Here is a 24,849-nt window from a genome sequence, read left to right on the forward strand (position 1 = left end):
GGAAGGGAAGGGAAGGGAAGGGAAGGGAAGGGAAGGGAAGGGAAGGGAAGGGAAGGGAAGGGAAGGGAAGGGAAGGGAAGGGAAGGGAAGGGAAGGGAAGGGAAGGGAAGGGAAGGGAAGGGAAGGGAGAAGGGAAGAAAACTATGTAAATGACCAATGAGTTGGTAATAAAATAGAATGATAATAAAGCGAAGCAGGTGTGATTGGAAGAAGTGAAGACACTATAACAGTGAGATCATGACCCAAGAGTAGATATTGATGAAGAAGTGACAACACTTCATGTTCATTTTTGGAGAAGAATACAGGTAGAGGAATAACAGTCAGTGTCTGTAAATAGGCATGGCAGTTAGTGAGGGAAATGCTGAATATTTGAGAAATAAAAGATCTGAAACTGAATCTGTTCTTCAGAAAGTCTGCATGATATCAGGATTTCTTTGAGAACTCCTGGATGAATTTCAGGGATGGAGATTAGTAAAGCTTTCTGAAGAGCGATTGAGTTTAATAGATCCAGAAGTCAATACAGAGGCAAAGGAGTTTGACTTCCTTGTCAGTACTAGGAATTCTGATTTGCAAGGCTGGGCAAGACAGTCATTTTCTACACATGTGAGTAAGAGCATTAATATATAATAATCCCTATGCTATATATACTGTCTTCTGATAATTTCTCACATCTTGGCATTCTAGAAATATTATACTGTGGGGTTTCTAATCAGTGTCTCTCTTCTCAGCTTTTCCCTTCTACTGCACCCAAGATTCAAACGTTACTGCGCGACCTTTATCGCATGGTAGACCCGATGAGGCAGCTTGGTTCAGTCCTGACTATGCATTGGCTGCTTTCCAGTTTACTTGAACAATTCCAGTTCATGACTAAAGAGGCACATACAAATATTTCAGAATGGTAAGACAGCTGTTATATATATATGAGGGTAGTTTCTCAAATTATATTAATTGCAATAACTCCCGTGAGCATTATAAAACTTAATCCTTCAGTAGATGCAGGTGGACTTGCAAGTCTTGAGAGGAGCGTCCATCATGCCATCATGGAGCACTGTCACCCATTCTGCCATTAGAATTGTAGCTAGGTTTCTACATAGGACAGTGTTTTCTTCTCTTTCTAATATGAAGGTCTCTGGATTAAAATTTAATTGGAACTACATTAAATTTTTTTTGATGAAAGATGAAGTAAATTATTAAGTTATTTCTGAAAAACTGTAAAATCAATATTAGGAATATTTTTCAGGGTTAAGATTGTCTTAATTTATGCACCAATTAAAAGCAAAACTGTAAAGAAAATAAAAAATTTCAGGTGAAGATTTTTCAAAAGGACAAATAATTTTGAGTGGCTCTAGATTTTCTGTCCAACAAGAGGCAGGTCAAAGACCATAATACTCTGAGAACCTCATTTTAACTCTTTTTGAAGAGCTGGAAAAAAATACTGTAATGACAAGGTTGGATCCACTGAACTTCTGTCAAGAAATTTTAACTTTCAAAAGAGGGAAGAGGAAAAGCAAGGAGGGAAGGAGAGACAGAGAGGACAAAAGAAAAGAGGGAGTGAAAGATGAATGGAGGGAAGGGGAAAACTTGTGGTATGCTGCATCTTTAGTAAAAAATTTGTCAAAATGTGTTTTCTGTTTTCATTATCTCTTGGCTAATGATGTCTTATATACATATATGCCACACTTTGCTGTCTAAAGACATTTACGATTTTAAAAAAAAGGGCTTGGAAACAGAGGCACATTAGAAAATGTGTGTGCTCCATTCCACTGAGTCTCAAGTTGAATGAATGACACTATTTTATGCATTTTGCTTGGAAAATGCTGTCATGACTTTATAGGGCATCTGTAAGATTTCTTAAGTTTTAGTTTTGCTCCTCACTGAATTGGGTGGGGCTTTCAGCAAGTCAATAGTTATCTGTATTTTTGTTTACTTAACTATAAAGTCGTTTATCCATTCACACTGTGCTAGGTAACTGTTTATTCGTGTTTTGAAAATACACAGTTTCATAAATGTGCGGAGTTATTGCTGCGACCACTCCATGAGAAGTAACTCAAAGATGCAGCTGCTTGCATTCATATGTAAGCCCTTGCCCTTTTGCAGAAATATTTAGGTTTGCATATCAAAGCATACCAGCCTTTAGCAGCTTTCTGTTCTAATCTAAGCTGTGCCACTCACTCACTTTGAGTAAGCCCCTTGGCCTCATTTTTTCCTTCAAGCTGAACATTATTGTATACATATAAATGTGTAGAAGTACTGTGATATTTCTCCAGAACAAGGACCAATCTGCTTCTTTGCACTATATTTTCCTGCAATGGTTAAGCTAATAATACCATTTGTTCATTCACTGTATAAAAAAACCATGTTCTTTGACATTGCTAAATCATAATCTTCCACTCCTATAGTTACATGCATGTGATGGTGATGCATGTGTCAGATAGGCATGTAATTATATTTAATTGCAAGGAAGAACAAGCTTTGTTGTACTTACTAACTCAGGTATGCATTCTCTTTGAGCTTTGATTTATCTGTTTTTTGCAATTCCCAACTTTGATGAGTTTGTATATCAGAACACTTTTCCTAAATTTCTTCAGGTAAGATCAGGCTGTTCAGTTGATTTATTTAACACTTGATGAGATATCACAGAATATTCTGAGTTGGAAGGGACTCACAACGATCATTGAGTCCAGTTCTTAAGTGAATGGCCCATTTAGGGATCAAACCTGCAACCATGGCGTTATTAGCACCATGCTCTAAGCAACTGAGCTAATCCTGTGGCACACAGTTTTTATTTCTCTGACTATGCAAAACTGGTATTTCCATTTGTAAAATCCAGACAAGATACTTATGTGAAAAATAGTACTTCTGACTCAGGTCTTCTACAGTCACTCTGTTCATTGATCACGAATCTATAGGATGAAGACAGGATTTAAAGGTGTTTCCTGGTCTACATTTTTTCACCCATTTCATCTACATGACTAGTTCTGAATCCTTAAATGGTATTAGTGAAGAAGAACTCCAGAACCTCATCTCAGACTATAATGAAAAGATTACAGCCTAGGTGAAATGACCACCTCTAATGTATTGGTATAAGATATTACAAAGTTCTTTGAAAGTGATGGAGCAGTACTACCTAACATGCACTGAAATAAATTTTCTGCATTGTTTGTGCACTGTTTTTCAACTCTGCAGTTTCAACTTGTGATATGACTTATGATAGGATGTGCATAGCTGCTGTCTTTTAAAATAGGTGCTATGCATGGCGAGTATGTTTGGCTATGTCACACAGCAGGGTATCATGGAAGAATCGAATTAGTGACTGAAGCTAGCTCTACTGTATTTGCAAAAGACAAAAGCCTAAGCAGGTCAATAAAGTTACCAATGTTTTTATGAAATCAACTGATGTATTTGGAAAAGTGGTTCTAGCTTTCCATATACAAGCCCTTTTTTAGATCAAAATAGAAGCAGCAGCCTTCAGACTGAATTTGTGTTGAACATAATTTCTCTGAGTTTAACTTGGTTGTGCCAATTACCCAGGCAGTTTGAGAAAGTAACATGGTTTGATCTATGGGACAGAAGGTGGCAACAACGAGGAAGTGTGGATAAGATCGCTGACCTGCAATAGGAGGAGTGAGAGACAGAGGGAAGTAGGAAAGGAGAGAGAGAGTTGGTATTGAGTGCCAGGAAACCATTCCCACTCTTGAGTCTGCAACTTTATATTTCTCTTCTGAAGATCAGCACAAGGTATTTTATTCAGGCAACCAAACAGCATTATGGAAACTGTGACTGAAGCCAAGCAAACACTCTACAAAACAGAGAGCTCACACTGCCAGTTAATCAAACAGAAAAAAATTGTTAGTGATACAGTCTCACAAAATTACCTCCAGTGGTTCTTTATTTTGAAGAGATAACTATATAAAATCAGCTAAAGAAATAAAATTCATAACTCTGCTAAGTACTGAAATATGTTCTCAGTCTTTAGTTAATGACCCATTACAAACTGTACAATCCACAACTAACATACCCATCAGAGGCACCAAAAGTGACTAGATTTTTTCTTTTTTATATTTTAATCTAATGAAAGATTCTATTTCTACACATCCTTCATTGCTTATGTCTCTGATTGCTTAGACCATCAGAGCTATATTACTATTGCTGCTGTCAATCCTTTGGCTTTCTCATTTGCGGAATCAGAGAGATTCCTAAAGGACAGGTTCACAGTCAATAGTTTGTGATGTACACATCTGGGATTTTTCAAAAGGTACATACATTCATAAGCATGCAGTCACCAAGGGTACTGACATACAGTCATTGGTTTCATTAGAGCTAATTACAAAGTGTGTGGGCAAAGCATGTGTCTCTACTTGATAGCTCCTTCGAGATAATTAAGTAAATAAGAGGCCACTCATACAGATAAAGGTCTCTTCTTGAGTAACAGAATGTGAAGGAAAGGACTTTGCACAGTTCAGGGTCTCAGCTGGTGCCTGTATTTTGAAGAGCTTCATAACTGCATCTTACCTCAGTCTGATGACTGCAAGGAGCTTGGACAAAGGAAAACTTAATGGTACTGATGATTAAAAAGCGCAGAAATAAATCATGGAAACATAGACTCATTTGAATTGGAAAGATTCTTCCCATCCTGTCACTTATTAAGTGGGAGAAGAGAATGACCCCACCTGGCTACAGCCTCCATTCAGTTAGTTGTAGGGAGTGATGAAGTCTCCCCTGAGCGTCCTTTTCTCCAGACTAAACAACCCCAGCTCCCTCAGCCGCTTCTCAGCAGACTTGTGTTTCAGACCCTTCACCAGCTTCATTGCCCTTCTCTGAACAGGCTCCAGCACCTCAGTGTCTTTCTTGTGGTGAGGGGCCCAAAACTGGACACAAGATTTGAGATGCAGCCTCACCTGTGCTGAGTACAGTGGGATGATCACTGCCCCTGGCATTTTATAGAGTTAAGACATCTTGTTTTCACCTTAAGAGTTTGGGACTGGGCAAGAAAAAAGAAACAGTGGAGAGGAAAAATATATTTGACAAGTGTTAGCTGTTACCTCTTTGGCAAGGAGGAAGGGGGTGAAAAATTACTTACAACTTGGAAAACAAACTCTCTAATAGTTTGTTAAGTGCTTCCTTTGAAGTAGGTCAAGAATGTGCATGAAATTAGGGTGGTGTCTAGACACTGCGATCTCAGAACTACATTTTCATGCACACACAGAGACACATCAATCTGCCAGCGACTTCTTTTCTATCTCATTGACATAATGCAGAAATCTCTGTTTTATCATTGGACAGTTTACCTTTTACCATGATTGACCTCAATATTGCTTTCAGAAGTTTCTGTTGAAACATTAGTGATGGATGATTGCACAGAACAATATTGCTACCTCCGTTCCTTTGGCACAGACAGTGACTTCATGTCTTTCAAAATCCAGACTGCAGTATCTGTGAAGAAGCTGCTTTATGAGAACTTCTATGGAAAACACTGGGAGGGAAACACATGAAAACTTCAAGAAATGCTAGTAGACTTCTGAAAAGGTGTTATTACCTAAAGGTCCAGTACACAGATCAAAAAGAAGCCTACTCCCTTTCTTCTGTTGTGCTACTCCCTTTCTTCTATTATGCTCTCAAAATTCTATTTGAAAGAAAAAGTCTGCAAAGCTTGTAATATGGGCACCACTAACATGTTGATGAATTGTTGCAAATCATTTGTCTTTTTTTTCATGGAGGATTTATTTATATATATACTCTGGATTTGTTTTGAATTGGCAAACAAAGCAAAACACATAAGAGTTGCATTTAGGAATTCATGCTAATGTCAGTAGAGATATTGCCCTTGACACAGACCTTCATTTATTTTTAATTATTTTTGAAACCTCAGGTATATACAGAAAACCATCATACAAACAGTTAAGAGATACAGTTTGGGTTATTTTATTCCTGGCTATATCCACTCTTCCTTTTCCCAGCAATGCAACGTTGTTTTGGAATTTATTTCTTGTTTTCTATTTTTGTATGATATGCTGCCATTTATTATGGAATATGTTCAATCAGGTAATATTGCTAATGCTGAGAGCATGAACCCAGAAGGTTGATCTTTCCATGGAGAATATTGAAATACCATGTGTCCTAGGATACCATATAGAAATTGTTGAAAAATGTTTCATGGTTTCTGTTCCTTCCATTTATGTAAAAATATGTCTGCTATTGAATCAATAGGCTATCTTCTCAAGGAAATAGGAGTCCTAAGCAGAATGTTCCTTCTGACTCCAGGAAGAGTCATAAAGGTAAGGGATCAGATCTTTTATATAAAGTATGTTTTTCCTATTTGTATTATTTCTGATAACATGCATGATTTAGATTACATTGTTTTGTATTCCAGCTGAAAAGTCTTGGCTTACTACATATAAAAGATGAATATATATTTCTTCTGTGTAAGTTGTTATGCCTAAAACAAAGATCTCACACTGTAGAGAATAAGAGTACAACGTATCTTTTATGATTAAAAGATATTTTCTTCTCCAATAGGATTGTAATTGGGCTTACAGTAGAAAAGTATTAGGTGTTTCTGTTTATCTTTCAGCATTGCATTATTCAAGTAAGACTGAAGAAAGACAGTGCAGTCATGGTAAGTCAAGGTCTTTCTAGATCACTAAGGGGGAAGAAGAGAGATTTCTTGAACAAATTCCTTGGGTTTTTCTGCATAACCTCTCAGTGAATCAAGTATCTGCAGGCTGTAAAAAAAAAAAAAGAAGGATTTTTAAGTAGCAAGAATGTTTATAAACAACTCTCAATAATTGGGCTATTATATTAAATATGCCTTAAGCACAAAATTAAACATTGCTATGTGTGCATATTAATGTGAGTATTCCAGCACTCATTGATCCCTTGTCACACTTCAATAGACTTTTGCCCCCTATTTCCATTAACTTCAGCATATGTTTTTTTCTTGTGGAAAAACCTTTAAATTTGTCTGGGGTTCAATAGCGGGGTATTAAATAGCTGCTCAAGAGATGAGTTTTTCTAAAATATATATGCTTGTTGGAATATTTAAAGTATATTTAAAGAACTGTAAAGATTTAAAATATATTTTTCTTTGGTAAGAGCAATACTTTTGGCTGCCTTCCTCACTGACATGTTGTCTGAGGGATCGCTTTGTAAATGTGAAGCCATTGCTCTGTGGTGGAAAGGCTTTGCTACCCACTGAGCCTTCCGTCCTCTCTGTTACTGATATGGTGCCTCCAGGAACTACTCTATCAATCAAAGGCCAGAAATGCTCCGGGGCTGGCTGACTGGCATCACTATTCTGATTTTATGACATTTTAGTTTGAAAATACCTCCATTAATTTTATTTTTAAATTCCTCATTTTTAAACTAGGAGTGAGACAACATTTCTAAGTAAGACATACAGGATGTGGAGAACTGTTTGTACTCATCTGTAGGGGTCTTTTTTAATACCTTCTGTGTATTAATGTATAGGACTCTATTCCCCTACAAATCTAGCCCAAGTTCTACTCTTCTATTGGAATAACTTCCTTTATATTTTAATCCATGCAAGAAGGTGCTGAAATTGCCCTATTTTCTTTCTCAAGGCAGATATTTCAAGATAGAAAAGGTCCACATAGAACTGCTTACATCCTTTATGACCCTTTTAGACCAGGTTTTAAGCTACAAGATTTTTCAGATATAGTAAAAGAGTTTTCTATCTGGAATGTTTTCTGAAGTACCCAGTTTTAAACATGTACTAGTGAATATATGTGAAAAGCAGTTTTGAATGTGGAATTGTACTGTAAATCTGAATCTGATAGGTTGGATTAAAATATTTGTCATAAGTGGGTTGCCAGCAAATAATTATTCTCATGAGTAATTGGGCAAACACTACAAAATAAAGGATACATTTGAGCAAATAGGATTTGATTGCGGAGATTTCATACACAGGCAAAGAGCTGGAATTTGTTGATTTAGGAATTTTAATAAAACATTCTTCAAGTTGTACTGCAAATGACCCCATGAGTCTAGACATCTCCATGTGACTTGTTCTTCTGAAGAGTAAGAATATGTCTTACTTATTTTGATTTTTATTGGAAATTACATTTGTACATAAACCCTGTACACAGGCTGGTACCTAAGTAGGTTATGAATTTTGGCCCAGCTCTTCTTTATGTTTCAGTAAACCAACTGGAGACAGATCTCCAAGACTTAATCCTTGCATTTTTAAAGGCTTACTCAGGCTTTGAGTTTTGTGACTAGGACTAAAGTGATTGGGCACTGAATAATTAAAATCCCTCCAAGGTCCAAAAATTTCTCTGAAGTGCCACTAAAAACTCCATTAAGATTTTGCAGCAGGATTATCAGTCTCAGAGTGACTAGGCATTAAATATCTTGCCACTGTACATGTTATCAATCTGCCAGAAGTTGCATGTTAGTCAAAAATGTTCATACATTTCACAGTTTTTTCTTTGATGCCTTCTTGGAACAGATAAAGATACCCTATCTCATATCAGGCAGATCTTCACCAGTCCACAGCTGGACTTGAATCCTCAGTTTAACCCAAAGATCAAAGAATACTATGCAGAAGTCCCATTCGACATGGTGACAGTGAAGATAGGAGCAGAACCCTCTAACTGTCAGTGCCAAGTACACCTTGACGACAAGAAAGGGCCAAGGTATGAGCAACAAAATATGAGTGTAAAAACTTAATTTTGGAAATATGTCATAATATTCCAGAATATTTTTGTGTTTCCAAATACCCAGAACACAGATAGATGAGTCAAAGGAAAGTCAGAGGTAGTTCAACACTGAGGAACTTGTATTTATTTTAATGTCCTGAAGTCAGTGGTAGTATGTTCTCAAGCCTTAATTAGCCCTAGCTTTATAGAGGGTACAGTTGTTAGCATCTCACCCAGCTCCTGCAATCTCTGACAGCATCAAAGCTGGGTAGGAACGGACCATCACTGCACTGCACACAGTAGACAAGAAAGAATTAGAGCTTTTGTATCCAGGTGTTAATTTTGCACTGTGCCCTAAGCTGCTGGAATTGGTCTGCTTATGTGGGTCAGAGTAGGACAGCTGGGGTCAAAAGAAGAAATAGGTTCAATTTTCCTAATTTAGAATGATTCATTTTCATCAGAGTTGTATTACAAGGGATTGTCATAGAAACATAGAATAATTTACATTGAAAAAGACCCTTAAGATCATCAAGTCCAAACGTTAACCCAGCACTGCCAAGTCCATCACTAAACCATATCCCTAAGTGACCCATCTACAGGTCTTTTAAATACCTCCCGGGATGGTGACTCACCCTGGTCTGCCTGTTCCAATGCTTGACAACCCCTTCAGTGAAGAAATTCTTCCTAATATCCAATCTAAAACTTCCCTGGTGTAACTTTAGGCCATTTCCTCTTGTCCTATCTCTTGTTACTTGGGAGAAGAGGCCAACCCCCACCTGGCTATGACCTCCTTTCAGGCAACCTCCTTTTCTCTCCAGGCTAAAGAACCCCAGCTACCTCAGCTGCTCCTTATAAAACTTGTGCTCCAGACCCTTCACCAGCTTTATTTCCCTTCTCTGGACATGCTCAATTACCTTAATGTCTTTCTTGTCGTGAGGGACCAGAGCTGAACACAGGATTCAAGGTGTCAAGGATTCATCAGTGCCAAATACAGGGGGACAACCATTGCCCAAGTCCTGCTGACCACACTGTTCTTAATACAAACCAGGATGCCTTTGGCCTTCTTGGCCACCTGTGCTCACTGCTGGCTCATGTTCAGCCCACTGTCGACAGCCCTCCTTGGTCCTTTTCCACTGGGCATCTTTCCAGCCTCTCTGCCCCAAGCCTGTAGCTCTGCATGGGGTTGTTGTGACCCAAGTGCTGGACACGGCACTTCACTTTCTTGGACCTCATACACTTGGCCTTGGCCCATCCATCCAGCCTGTCCAGATCCCTTTGCAGAGACTCCAGCAGATCAGCACTTCCACCCAATTTGATGTTATCTGCAAACTGATTGAGGTTTCATTCAATCTCCTTGTCCTGATGGTTGGCCTGGCCATCCAGCCAATTTTTTACCCCGCAAAGTATATGCCCATCCAAGCTGTGAGCAGCCAGCTTCTCCATAAGATTGCTGTGGGAAACAGTGCCAAAGGCACTAGGGAGACAACAACAACGCCTTTCTCTCATCCACTAAGTGGGTCATCTTGCCATCTGCAAGGGTCCCAGCTTATCTGATCTTTTAAAGGAATATAAAGGTGGATGATAGAAGAGAGAGCAGAGTCACCACTAAACATTAGGTTTTATCACTGACCCACAATCATCCATGATATTTAATTGTTACTGTGATCCCTGGCACAGTTTTGTCTTTGCCAACCAGCTCTCTCAGAGACAACAGCATGTGCCAGGGACAATACCAGTTTATTTATTTGGGTGAGGTACCTCAGAACCAGAGAACTGGCCTATTTACATACTAGCCATTAGTGAGTGGATAAAAAGGAGAGCATGAACAATGAATTACTTGGGAAGAAGAATTCTTAACCATTACAGAGCAAACTTTGCTTCATGACATGAAGTGCTCATGCAACACACCGTCTTTTGACTGTGAAGCAGATGCTTTGACCTAGAATGTCTTCTAATAACTAGACTGTACAGTTCTTACTGATCTAATACTCAGTATGTTTCCTGAATTTTCAGTAAGAAGTCAGTCTTGATATATCATTTCAAAAGAAACTGCCACAAAATTCTTCCACTCAACATTTTGGTGTCTTAATGTTAACTCCCTTGGCAGTCAATATGGATACAAGTGAAAAGCTTAGAGATTTCTTCCTTTTAAAAGGAAAACAGAATACCAATATGTCCTTTAAATTGAAAAGTAAAAGCCTTGCATGTGCAGGTTCTACCTTTCAGCGTTTTTTGTTTCCCTTCCTAAGGAAGACGAGCACAGCTCAGCTTTGGTCTTGTCTGTCACTCTGAGCAGTTTGTCTAGTCATCACATTTCGCTAGTGGACAATTTCAGTGGCTGACATCTCTGATCATGTTTGTCTCTCTGCTGACTTCATCACAAACTTGGACCTGCCAGGAATTATTGTCCCTGGTGGTTTCATTCACAGATTTCATGTCAGAATATTTGCCACTGCCACTGAAGCTGTTTTCACAAAGTTTCACTCTCAGTATTATATCTTTCTGAAAGAACTATAAATTGTTAAAAATGTTATTTTACACTGTTTTAATTTAAAATCACGTGTATTTTTAAAGAGAAAATGTTAGAAATAGCAGCCTCAAGAAACAAGTAAAATTTAGCAGCCATAGATAAAGCAGCATAAATCTTTGTTTCTTTAAGGTTTATTCCACTTTCCTATTTTGTTGTGCAGCAGTGCTAACTACCCCCTTGGCCTTGGATTGAACAAAGTCATCATTCTCGTAACAGATGATTCGCAGCCCAGCCCTCTGGTTGTAAGCAGCTACAAAATAACAATTTATCGAGAGGACCGTCCCAGTCTGCCTTTGTTTGATGACTACATGATGTGTGGTTTTGTGCAGGTATTGTCTCTGCATTCTTTTCGTATTCAAATTAATAATGATATTAGCTGGGTTCTGTTCATCCACTGGTATAAATTAGGGCACATGGGCCAAAGCTGGTGTAGATTCAGTTTTTGTTGAGATTAGAATCTGAGTTCTAAACACTAAAATTGTATGAAATTCAATATTTACATAAAGTTTTGGATATAAAAGGTAAGTCCAGCATAAGTACCTATTACCATGTATTTGAGAGCTCTGGGTGAATTAATCTTTACGTTGGTCAGGAAACGTTCTCCATCAGAGGGGTGTTGTTTACTTGTGATAAAACAGTCCCTCTGTAACACACAGTGGGCAGTTTTCATAACTGTCTGTGACATTGGAGCCATGGAAATCCTTTTACTGGGAAAGATATTTACGATGTCAGTGCGCTTATCAGTGTTCAAGAAAAATACTGCCAGATAATTTATGAATGAAAACTGTTTATTCTAGAGCAACAAACACAATGAAAAAAACCTACTGATAATTTTGAAGGAAGGGATCATTGTTGCTTACATCACATTTATCCAAATAAAAATTTGGGAATGAACATAAATTAATGCTTAGGAAGCAGAGGGCAAAAAAAGGATGAGAGACTGTCCAGTAGGGCTAAATTGGGGCTGGGAAAGGGGATATCAGGCTGAATTATACACAGAATTGGAAGAAAGGTAGTGAAAGCAGGTAACAGTGAAGATTTCAGTTAGTGAAACTATGGTGATAGAGATATTCTGCATAAGAGAGAAAACCTGGGACACAGGCTGTATCAGAGCTGTTTGTATTCCAAAGTGTGAGGACTAAATGTCCTTGATACGGTGGGCAAAGATAAGCCAGCCAGTTCAAAGAAGGAAGTGACATTGTAAATGGTAATCCAGGGCAATGCTTTTGTCTGTGGAATTTTAGGCAGATTAAAAGGATTGGTGTGTTAATTCTAATTATTAGAGCATCCAGGAGTAGTATATTTTGTCACAATTAATTCTGCATCCAGGAAGAAGGATTTTCAAAACTATTGTGTTGAAACTGTCATCCGTGTTCATGTCAAATGTCTAATCCTATCTTTATTTATCTATTTTCTTTATGAAGATCTTTATATATCAATATATCCATTAGTAAAACTTCCTTCCCATCACTAGTTAGCAGACCAGGGTGGTAGAAGGCAGAGCATTTTATGTGATGGGGGAGATCAAGAGGGATTCTTTTTTCTTGTGGAGAGATACATACTGGGACTTAAAACAGGAGACAAAGAGATAATAAATGTTGATAGCAAATTGTATGTTGACAATAATTATTTCAAGCAAATTAGAACTGTCAGAGAAAATGTGTGTAATAGTCATAGCTTACTGACTGCTGATCTGAATACTTGATTATAGTGTTGTCTGGCCCTCTACCTATTCTTTGTCTGTTCTCTTAGACTTCTCTTATAAACCCAAAAGGTCAAGGACCATCTTCTTGCTCTTTTTACTGGCTCAGCACTAGATCTAGTAGTTGCTAAAGTAAAATAAGAAAAAACACATATAATACCTAAGATTTCAGTTCAGGTGTACAGCAACCTGCCTGACATCTTAAGTGTGAATTAATATGAAAAGGAGAGTGATAAGTTGAACTGGGGTTATATTATGAGGACAACACACTGCCTGGAAAGACGTGAGGAGCTCTTCTTTTTTCCTTATTTGGGGCACATATCTGGGTATAGGAACAGGAATTCAACCTCATACACATCCTCCCACACTTAGAGTTTACACTGTTGTTAATGGTTTATGATAGCATTTATGAGACTGAGTATGAATCTTTAAAGTACTGCAAAGGCAAAGAGATCTAGAGTGATAAAAATTAAGAGTGTTTTAGAAGTTTCTTTTGATTAAGCTTGGTTTTCTGCTCCTCTGTGAATAACTACTCTCTAATTAATATAATTGTTCAGAGCTAGGGACAGCTTCAGGAGTTTAGAGTAAAAACAAGATGAAAAGCATTCTTGTGGTATCTAAGGACTGCTGTGAAGATACAGTATGAGATTCTAAAACAACTTTTACTTATGTTAGAGGCAAACTTATCAGAGAGTACACTTAAAAAACAAACAAAGACTGGAGCTGGAGATAGAAATGGCATTCTAAAACACTTAAAAGCCTGCATTTTTTACTCTTTTTCCTATTTGCTAGAAGAGAATTTATTCCCTTTTGCTTAGAATGATGTCATTTTATCAATACAGAACTAAGGGCTTAAATAACATCATTACATTCTGCTTTTCATAGTAGAGAACATTATGAGCTCTGGCAGAGTGGGTTAATACACCACCATGAATGCTTGTTCTCTTAGTAACAAAGACACCTGTTTTAGGAGCAAAAGGATAAATAAGCGTGAACTGATGGAGTATCCTTTGGACACTTGACTAGGCACAACTGGGATCACACATGAGGAGAGGAAGGTCACTGACAGTGGTGTGGTCTTTCTCACAGAAGGCTTTGCTTAAAATTCTAATCCGGTAATTTTTTTCCTGACTTTCTTTTATGTTTAATCCCATTAGTATATTCGGGTTTCACTGCAAGATGATACTATAAGGAAGGTTACAATAAAAAGACAGAGTGCAGGATGTTATTTGCAGTCTTCTAACAATTCTCATGCGGTTGAATAATGCTGGATTAATTTCAAGGTTATTGAATTCAGAGGTGTGTGGTTCCAAGCCTTGCAGCCCCTAAAAAGGGAAAAGATGTTGTCCTCTTTACTTTTTTATAGCAGCTATAATATCCTCATTAAAACCAAATCAATAGAAAATAAACTGTTGCATCACCACAGCACCTTCAGCAGATTTGGTTGCCTTCCACTGTGTGTTCTGCATTTTGACAGTATTGTTTGGACTGCAAATTGAGCAGTTGTTGATTTCTACTTGAACTTCATTTTGTGCAATTAGTGACAATATTCAAATTAAGTACCCTGAAAGAAGTGGTGCCATTTCATTATCGTCTCTGAAGCTGTGATACCAAGATAGTCAGGATTCAAAGCAGGCAGCAGGAAAGCCAGTGAGCTCTTAAGACAGGGTTATCAGCATCTCTCTCAAGTGAAAGACCCCACACTACATACAAACTGTTGTAAAGGAAAAAGTATTTTATTCATCCTTGCAGTGCCTATTATCTTTAAAATGCAAACAGATTTATCTATGCCTCACTTGAAATGTGCTCTCTCTTTGATTTTTAATCTTTGCCTAGTTGCAGTCATGGCGAGTAACTGGTGATGTGCTTAGGGAACCTTGTTTGACACTGTGAACTTTGTATCTAGAGTGTTTTGGAGTGGGTAGTTTTTGGTTCATTTGTTTGTTTGTTTTTGTTGTTGTGTTTTTTAGGTGTTTTGGGTTTTGGTTTTTTTAGTAATACAGTTATTTATTTGATTTTGCTTGTGTATTGTGAGTAATGGATAGCTAATATTACATTTTGTACCATAGTGTGTTTTGTTCTCTTCATCAATCTCTTTGGGCGTTTGCCCAAAATGTAAAAGAGTACATTCCAGAATCAGTGCAGTGCAGAGGGCTAATGTGATTGTCCTACAGCTTTCTCAGGTCTGAGAGAATGGACTTACAAAACATCTTTTAAAACTTTCCTGATTTTTATAAAAAAACTTATTCTTAAGTACTATTATCTCTTGTATTTTTGTAAGTCCTTTTATCATATTTTTTTGCTAGAGTACAGATAGCATAAGAAGCCCATCAGAACTGATTATGAGATACTGGCATAGCATTGCAAACTGTAACACCAAATGGCTGCAATGCAGCTGGCAACAAGATGTCAGCAACATGTTGATTTCTCTGTCTGTCCACTAAACTTCCATTGATGACAAAGCAATTAAGATCTAGGCCTAGTATAGTAAGTATATTTAATTTTACTATAGATTTTCAGGCATAGAGAAGAAAAAGCTCTCATTTTTGTGTTAAGAAAGTTATGAGAATACTTATTTTTTTTGCAGCTCAATTTATACATTTCCAAAGGAAAATAAAAGGGTTTTACTTCATTTTAAACTGTGGGAAAATGGTTTTATTTCATTTTAAACTGTGTGCTATTACATTTACAAAGCTTTTCATACCAGATAGTACAAGTAAAAACCATCAATTATAGAAACATGTATTAACTCTTTGCATAGTACTTCCACACAAAGATTTCAAAGAGCCTTACATGTATCACATAATGTCCATAAAAGAAAAAAAAAAGAAAGCTTAGGAGAGAAACAAAGAATTTGTCTTGTAGTAGGACAGACTGGAAGCACATTATTCTCTTCTGTATTTCCCGTTATCTGCATTAGATCAGCATGACCACCATTACAAACTGCCCATCTCTTCCGTCCTCCGGACATTGCCGATGCCAGGTGTGGACTCATAGGTTTTGCAGAGTTTGTTGTAGCAGCAGCTAACCCTTGTGGCAGTTCTGGGTTTGAGTGTCTTGCTTGAAAAGACATGGAGAGTGCATCTCTGGAACTGAATACACATCCTAATTGTAACAACCACCAGACTGTATCTTATTTACAAAGTAAGCTTACTTCCCTTTCACAGAAAAAAGAATGTCTATTATGAAAGCAATCATGCATTGTTTTCCTCTGCCTTCTCAGGTATAGAGCTAGTGAGAATATTTTTCAGTGGTTTGGGATTTTTCAGAACAACAACAAAAAATGCCCCAAACTTCAAAAAAATAGTTGGAGTCCTTTCTTTTTTTTTTCTGTTGTTCAAAATAGCGTGTTTGATTCCTTGAGGATTATTTGATTAAATGAGTATAAAATTTGAAATTTTTGTTGGTATAACTGTTAAGTTAGATATTTTAGCTATTGTGCAGTCCAGAATGCTAACTCTCTTTTGAAGGAAGGAGTATCTGGGACAAGAAAAAAGCCCACTCATTACTAGATCTGAAACACTCAAGCTAATACTCTAAATTTTCTTCAGAAACATTAGTGAGAACACAGTATAACAGTCATTCTTTCCAGGAGCAATGCCAACTTAAGCATCCCTTTCCCTGCCTGCAGCTACTCATGAACTAGATAGAAAAGCTTTTTTTTTTTTTTTCAAATGAACTAGTTTCTAGGATAAATTACCCAATCTCTCTATGTGAACACAAGGGAAGGGGTAGATGCAGGGGCAGAAATGAGCAGCCGGGCACAGAAGGGTGGTTAGTGGGTGCTGGTTAAGGCAGATTTTTCTTTCTTCATTAAAGATTTAAATGAGCAGGAGCTTCATGTTCAGAAATTGTAGAAGTGATTTAAGGGTGAAAACACACAAAACACTAGAAGTACATTTGCATTGCTATTAATCTATTAAATAAAGCATAAATTATTTTGGTACTATGTGACTGCAACCTACTCCCCAGGAAAAATAGAGCAAGGTTCACATAGCCTTAAGGAACAAATATGTATCAAATTGAATACATGTTAAATTGTGAGTACTTTAGGTGAAAGCCACAAAATAGAGAGCTAGTACAGAGAGACTGACATAGAAAGAAGGCTGAGGGCTTATATCTCCAACTGCTCTATTCAACATGGTTCAATTAATTTTAGGGGAGCAATTCCAAATTACACTGATGGAGTACCCATCCTGGCAAAAACCTATGGCTGAATTCTCTTCCATTATGTATGCCAGGCAATGTATGTGAGCAAATTCACTTGAATAAAACTACTGAATTTGTTAGATTTCCTAATTAGATAGATATCCTGTTAGATATCCTAAACAGAATTTTTTAAATTTCCTAAATATTTATGGTCAAACAATAGCTTAGGATAATCTAAAAAACTACTTGAAGAAGTTTTAAAATATTTAAAGATGAAGGGATTTATAATCACCATTCACTGTAAGTATAAAGTGAAAAAGCACCTAAATTGGATAACACAACTTGGTGCTTCTACAATGTTTATGATGATAGATGATAGACATGAAAATAATAAATAAGCTTAGCTAATTTGCAAGTAGAGGCTTACTTTGTGTGTGTATCTCAGAACAAAATGTTTTGTAGAGTCAGCATGTTCTGTCTTTGTCATCATGTATACCACTGGGGAGAGAAGGCTTGCCACGTTTCCTTAATTATACCCAAGACTTTTGCAATGATTTAAAGCATTGTAGATGAGTCAGAGGAACAATTAACCATTGTGATGGGTATTCTTAACATTTATGCTGTTCTGTACTGAACTCCTCTTGGATCTCAGACTCAGAATGTGGCTGTTAAGCTGGCATCTTGATCAGCGGCCATTATCTGCTGCTTTAAGGAAAGGTCTCAAAAACTCAGCAGAACTGATGAGATCCATCATTTGAAGGAATTAATATAATGCTCTGGGTTTTCTGTAGAAGGCAAACATTCACTTTTTTCATCTGCACAGTTAACTTCATACAGAGTCTCCACTATCATTTAGTAGTCACAGGTTCCCAGAGTCACTGTTCCCTGTCAGACATCTGCTGGGCTCTGAAGAAACCATAAAGAGAAAATGGGCACAACTAGGGCATAAGATGGGAAAAACCAGCAGAAGAATGAGCACAATGTCTGTGCTTCTACTTAGGCATCCCTTTCTCTAAGCATGGAAAGAAAATTTTTAGTTTCATTCTGTATTTCCAGTAGGCTGTGCCTGAGTAGGACCATCATCATACTCTCCAGCACATTGGGGATGCCACTTCAGAGAGCCCAAACTTTGAGGCTTAAGTCCATGTTGGGTCCAGCTGTCTGGAGAAAAGTTTATAGTCTCCAGTTTACAGTATTTTGCTTACACTCCTGGCTTTATATTAGTTGTGCTTAGTCTTCTCTGTGTAGCTAAGTTTCCGGTTTAACATATGATCCAAGATGAATACCAGATACCCTTCAGGAAAGTTTCAGGCAAAGACTGAAGAAAGCGGATGTGTCTATGCAACAGCTCCATTTGTCATTATTACAGTGCATTGTACATGGGAAATTATGTGTTACACAGATCACTGATGGAGAAATTGGCCACCAGTGCTTACTATCCATAGGAATACTAATTCAATGATTCAAGAATTTTAAGCCAATAATGACTGAGATGACACCAATGAACTAATTTGGTTTATGATCAGTAGTGAGAGGAAGTATTAGGTTGCTGTAATAATTAGCCCCTGAAGAGAGATAATTTTATATGGAGCTTTCAGCTTTAGTTTTTCCAATGCTCCCTTTCTTTGATTGGCACTCTTGTAGTTAAGAACTTCTTAAGTCAGGAATGATACCATTCTTCAGCACAACTGAATTTATTGACACCAACTAGAGGTGTTTTTAGAACCTCCTACCTCAACAATGGAAAATTTAGTGTTTCCTACCATTCTTTCTGTCTTCTATGTGTTAGCAGTTTAGCACAGTCTTGCTAGGATCATTTCACCATCCTAGGGACTCTGTCAGACTCCTAACTTGAATGGTTATTTTGCTGTTATGCTGCCACAGAAAAATGTCATAAGTGATGAACAAAATCATAAAAGGTAAACTTCAATGACCTGATAGAGTAATTCCATTCTTTTGTGTGTTCAGGCTGTTCTCCCCTTTCATACAATTACTGATATCATCTCATGGGTGTGCATGACACATTAAACATACAGAAGATGAAGATCTGCCCAGAAACTAGCCAAGCAGAAACTCCTAATTGCATGACTAAAAATGTTAGGGAGTTAAATTATGACACATATGATCCCACTGGTGCTGGTGGGGCGTATGATTGGACATTTCAGCCTGACAGTTGCCTTGCAATACCTGCTCCCTAGGCTGCTGCAGGATGGGGAGGTGCTGCAGCAGATACAGTGGTGTGGATGCAGATTCTGTAGATACAGTGGTATCTCTGAGCCCATGTAGGACAGCTAGTACAGATTGGAATAGATCCATTTTTTTTCTGACTTTAACCAAAGGATTGAAATGTCTTTTTAAATAATAACAGCAAACCATTGTGGGTGGCTGTGAAAGGAGACAGATGGAAGTAAATGCTGGGTAGGCAATTCTGATCCTGGCAGAACACTGTTCTCTGGAAAAGTTTATCAGAAAACCTGTTTTAATATAATTCTTGTCAGCTATGGGTTTTTTTGTTTATGCTAAGTTATCAGGCAATCATCCCACATATTTAGAAATAGTTTTTCACTTATAGTCCCTTGCTCTTATTTTGGATGTTTTCATTATAACACAGGCCCAGTAACACAGCTGGAATCAATTACATTTTGCTAGAGAATTGGTAGCAGTAACTTCTGCAGAAGACTCCTTGTAGCTCAGACTTTTTTTGTGCTTACTCTTGCTTCCTCTCCCTGCCCAGCACAGTGATCTCTCCATGCATTGCTGCGCTGGCTCCAGTTTGAGCAGAGAGGTACAGCTTGATATACTGAAAGCTCTTTAGGGAAAAGAGGGGGGCCATATGTTCGAATTACCTCAGCCAAAGGGCAGTTTGGGGGATCCTGACCCAGCCTGACTAGTTGGGTTGCTTCCTTCTGGCTTGCCCCTATCTTTGCAGGGGCACTGCTGGAGCCAGACCCTGGGCAGGCAGAGGCAGCTCCTACCATGCAGCCCTGAGCCAGGCACTCTTGGGTCGTGCTCTGTGTACTGTACTGATGATAAAGCCTTGTGATGGCACCTGAGATGTCTGGAGAGGAATAGATAATGTTCTTGAGGACTCTCAGTCATCCTCTAATAGCTGTTGTTTTTCTTTGATTCCACAGGGAACCTTAGCCCTCTCAATCACCACGGTGGATCAGATTTTGCATTGCCTGCATTAACTGTGCTAAATTAGGAAGGTAGAATGAAGCCCATAATTTTTCAATACTTCCATTTCTAACTGTGCAATATCGGGATATAAGAATTAACTCCCCAGCAAGGTGTAAAGCCTTACAAGTCTTTGAATGAGCCACATAACTATGAGAACTGCAAAGTTTGAGCTAAGCAGTTTTTTACAAGCTCCTGGAAGTCCAATGACACATTTAAAAGTACAATAATTGAAGAGGATGGGGAGGAAAAAAAGGTCATTCAGAGTTTCTGAAGCCTCACTGAAATATTTAGGTTATGTTTTGGGTAAATATTTGTGTCAGTGTTTACATTCTGTCAATGTACCTGATTCATGGAGAGAAAGTTCATTAATGAGAAATAACTTGCACTGTATGACAGCACACTGTTGCCGTGGGATTTAGGTGCTGAAAAAATCTCCGGAGCAGTTAATTAGGGGTGAGATAAGAAAAGGGTTTATTTGCCAAGGCTAAGATGTTACAAGACGCGCGCGCGTACCCCTGTGCCCGAGAGGTTACATTTTATAACATCATCCATCCAATCCCAGATGTATCCACCCTGTGGCCTTTCCTCTGGACCGCCCCGGGGTCCACCCCCTGAAAATGAGTCTGGGGTGCATTTCGGGACCCTCCATTCATCCCATCTTCATCATCATCAGAGCACAAAGGGTACATAGTTACCTAATTCTTGACTTCATTCTGTGGTTTAGGCCCAGATATGCTGTTCTGTCAACTGTCTAGGCCTTGCCTTGACAAAAGACTAAACATTTCTATTGGATTCAGGAGTAGGGTTGATATAGGGAGCATAGAATGGGGTAAGAGGGTTAAGGAATGTGTAAACAAGGGTGCTACAGGGAAAAGGGAAAGGAACAAGGGCAAAGAAGAGAGGGTTTCTACTTTCACTGCTTATAAAACTTACAAGTCTTACAAATATTAAAAGAAATAAAAAAACATTAGGGGCTTAAGGCATCAACACAAAGTGTTACGACTATGATCAGACTGTCGGTTCCTAAGTCACAGACAAATCAGTACATGCACATGGGTGAAGCATTTGCAAAATATATGTTGCACATACATCTGTCGGTTTCTGGTACCCAAGTTTACTCCATCTACAAGACTTTCTGTCATACTCATACACATGTCATGAGGGGTGTAAGGTTAAAGTGTCTAGAGCCAAGTTTTGGGCACACAAAAGTTGCACATTCCTTATTATACAGCTGTACAACTCAGCTCTTTCAGTTCTGAGACTCTCAAAGCAGACTGAAATTTGGATTTAGTAACAGGTTCTATGCCCATTTTTTGTGGTGTGTATAACAGTAAAAGAAGAGAAAAATACCCTTAATGCAAGCTCTTTGAACAGAGAAACAGACTCCCATTGACTTCCATGTAATTTGGATCTGACCTAACTAGACTTATTTTCTTACCATGTGGGATCAAAAAATGAGTCTGCAGGAAAGAGTATGCTTACTATTGCCTCTCCAGAAATAATAGCTAGGTTTTGATCATCTCAGCTTTTGATGCTATTGGAAATTATTGATGGCATTTTTGCATTGCAAAGCTGTAACGTTAGGTAGAGGGTATAGATTGTTATCAACATGATATAAGGGAAAGACTAATGAGTCATAGTAATGATATCATAACTCATAATAATTTGTCTGGTCTTTTAATTACAATTTTATAATTCTGACTTGGTAAAGTAAAAGCGAAAAGGATAATTCTGTAAATCAGCCAAATTGTACAATAGAACAATGAAAAGTGAAGTGAATTAATGCTGCACTGTGTAAACACTCTTCCAGCTATATGCTCAAAGTGCATATATGAAATTCAGATTGTTTTCTCTGTGCACTGTTTTGGTAAAGAGGATGTGATTTATCTGAAATCCTGCTGCGGGCTTCACGATCTGGCATAGAGGTTTGGCCATTTTTGCTCTCCTTGAAAGTCACGTGAATGCTGTGGCTCCGAGAGTGGGTAAGGTACTCAGACTGCCACACAAAAGCTAAGAAATAGGATAATCCCATGTCTCAGTGAATACCTGGAACAAAACTGAGACCTGAAGGTTTTATCACAATGTGGGACAGTCCTTGAGTTCTGGGTCTGTCCCAGATAAAAGTGGAAAATTTTGTCTTTGTTTAGAAGCTTGAGAAATGGCATGCTTCCTGGACTGGAAAATTATAGAAGTGTTTAGCCTAATTCATGTCAGCCTCTAAAATCAGTCAGTAGTGGTTGCACCTAAGTCACAGAAACATGGATGTTTCATAGTTTTGTCTATAAAGACTTGTGGAAAGTCAGAATCCAACTTCCTTTCTCAAAGTTCAAGAGACAGATAAGGAAGTCAGTGTTCTAGATTATTTTACTTTGTTCCTCACTAGTTTCTTCTTGTAGAATGTTCTTAATTGAGATATGAAGTAAAATCTTAGCTGGCTTGTCAGATTCCATTCTGTACAGAGCTATAAATGTATGAAAAGGTTTTACTGTTTTAAAGAGTGCTGGAATTAGCCTATGTTGCTCCTGAGTAAGCTTCTTGTATGGATAATCATAGTTTAATTGGTCTGATTTTGTGTTTATTTAATAACTTGATAAAGAGATTCAAAAGTATTTACTACACAAGATGAGACAAACACCTGAAGGACAAACTTCTGCTGAAGTCAGGAAGCCAATCCTCCTCTGCTTTTGTTCCTTTTGTAATCAAGGTAGATATAAAACACAACCACCAATATAAGACAAAGAAGAGACTTGGATTTGATACACTTTGCTTCTCTGAGAAAATCAGGTTCACACTACAGATCCATCCATTGCTATTTCTGTAGTTGTAAAATTGTCTGTATCCTACAGAGAGGTGTTATTCTCTTTACCCAGCCATCTACAGTTTGTGTTTCAAAGCTGAAATCCAGGGCATTCATTATTGACAATTCAATTGTTGTATTCTTTTCGGTTCACCTCATACACTGCTCTCAAATTAATCAGAAAATGTGAAATAGCCTGTTGAATTTTCCCCTTGATGATAGCACAATAGTTGTGAAATAGGAGCCTTCAGCATAAGGCTTCCTAAGTGTTAACAGATCATGAAAATTGGCAACAACTGTTGTGTGAGTATCATAATCTGCAAGAGGAGGGCCAGCAATTCCACAGTGATGAGAAGAGAGCCTTGGTGCTTGAGCTGTGGTCACATTTGCCTTTCAAGTCATTTGGGCCTCCACACCACACTTTTTGGGAGAAGAAAGCTAATGCAGCTGCCTTTGTTAATCAGTCAGTATGACCCAGGCCCTCGGGGAGGCAGGCAAAGGCAGATAAGTACTGAGACATACAATCCTTGCTGATTAACAGTGAAAGCTGGTAAAGTTACTCTCTAAGCCTGTCTGGCCCATCAGCTCCAGAAATGTAATTTAGATGATTATCTACATGCCCATTAAACCTTGTGACCAATCGCTAGTCTGTTTGAAGTTTGCCTGCTTAAACTTGCTAATAGGAAGAATAGAAGGATTAACTCAGAGGTCATGAAATAAGAGAGCAGCAAAGAAGATGACAAAAGAACAGAGAAAAACTTCCTACTGCATGTGTTTGGTAAGGAAAAAGAACTACAGTACCACAGTCATCTCAGCAGATACTGTTACTTTATGGAGCAAGCAAGCCATCTGGAGTTCAGGCCATCTAATACTTGTATGTGTACTTTCCACCTATTTTGTTTACCCGTACAAATAAAATGCGCTACCTGTGTGATGAATGTTGTCAAGTGAGGTGTTTACTGTACATAATGCAACATAAAAGAGCATGGAATGCTGATGCATAATAAGTGTTCTGATTTTGCTCAGGGCTAGAGTCACAACAGAGTAGTTGCAGTCAGGTCCACATCAAGTCCAGCCTTGTTCCCTTTAGGGTAAGAACTTCCAGCCATTACAGGTGCTTGTGAACTTAAGGATTATCAATGAAAATCTCATCCAGTGAATCTATTTTTATTTGGTCAAATCAAAATAAATATAAACATTTATAATTATCTGCATAAATTATTCACAGGATGTTGCAATGAAAATGGTTAAAACTAAATTTTTAGATAAAAGATGGGATTCATTGCAGAAAATGGAATGCATATATACCTCAGTAAGGGTGTCCTGGAGGTCTGACTAGCTACTGCAAGAAAATGAGCTTGAATTTTAAATGGAATCTGAAGGTCATTTACCTACTTTTGCATATACTACCACTCTTGGAATGAATCCTTGCCCTTTTGCTAAAGACAATCAACCTACTTGCTGAAAAACATTGGTTGGGGGCATATTTCACTGCATTTCAAAGAAGATGGAACCATGAGATCTCTTTATGAAGAATTATTGTCGTCTATTTTGCAGTATTTATGGTGCACTTATTTATTTAGATTTTTTAAAATATAGTTATGATTAAATATAGTTCTGTTTCTCATTTTATTGTCTTGAATTAAGTATATTTTCCAGCTGGAGTTTGTACATCTCAGACTCCTTTCATTTACATGCACAGCTCTGCATGAAAGACAGCAATATGCTACTTCGGGGAAAAAAACCCCCAGTATTCAGTGCTGTGGCAATTCATTTTAGAATCTGATACTCTTTTTTTTAGTGTTTTTTAGTATTTTTCTTTCTTGTGGCTGAT

General features: G+C 37.9%; 1 protein-coding gene across 3 annotated transcripts in view; it reads left to right on the forward strand.

Annotated features, from left to right (window-relative positions):
- Positions 1 to 24,849, forward strand: part of CPED1 (cadherin like and PC-esterase domain containing 1) — a 148,755-nt gene that overhangs the window by 65,829 nt on the left and 58,077 nt on the right. For 2 of the 3 annotated variants that reach the window (XR_003527105.1, XM_027639691.1), the window contains exons 12-16: positions 729 to 898; positions 6,208 to 6,275; positions 6,572 to 6,616; positions 8,468 to 8,654; positions 11,348 to 11,516. Coding sequence is in view for 2 of the 3 variants with exons in the window: in XM_027639691.1 (XP_027495492.1) it covers positions 729 to 898; positions 6,208 to 6,275; positions 6,572 to 6,616; positions 8,468 to 8,654; positions 11,348 to 11,516 (639 nt within the window). In the remaining variant the exon portion in view is untranslated. The remainder of the gene's footprint in view (positions 1 to 728; positions 899 to 6,207; positions 6,276 to 6,571; positions 6,617 to 8,467; positions 8,655 to 11,347; positions 11,517 to 24,849) is intronic. The other variant, XM_027639692.1, reaches the window with a different exon arrangement.

This window comes from Corapipo altera, unplaced genomic scaffold (genome assembly GCF_003945725.1).
Source record: "Corapipo altera isolate COAL_440 unplaced genomic scaffold, ASM394572v1 1b, whole genome shotgun sequence".
In the NCBI taxonomy this organism is placed as follows: Eukaryota; Metazoa; Chordata; class Aves; order Passeriformes; family Pipridae; genus Corapipo; species Corapipo altera.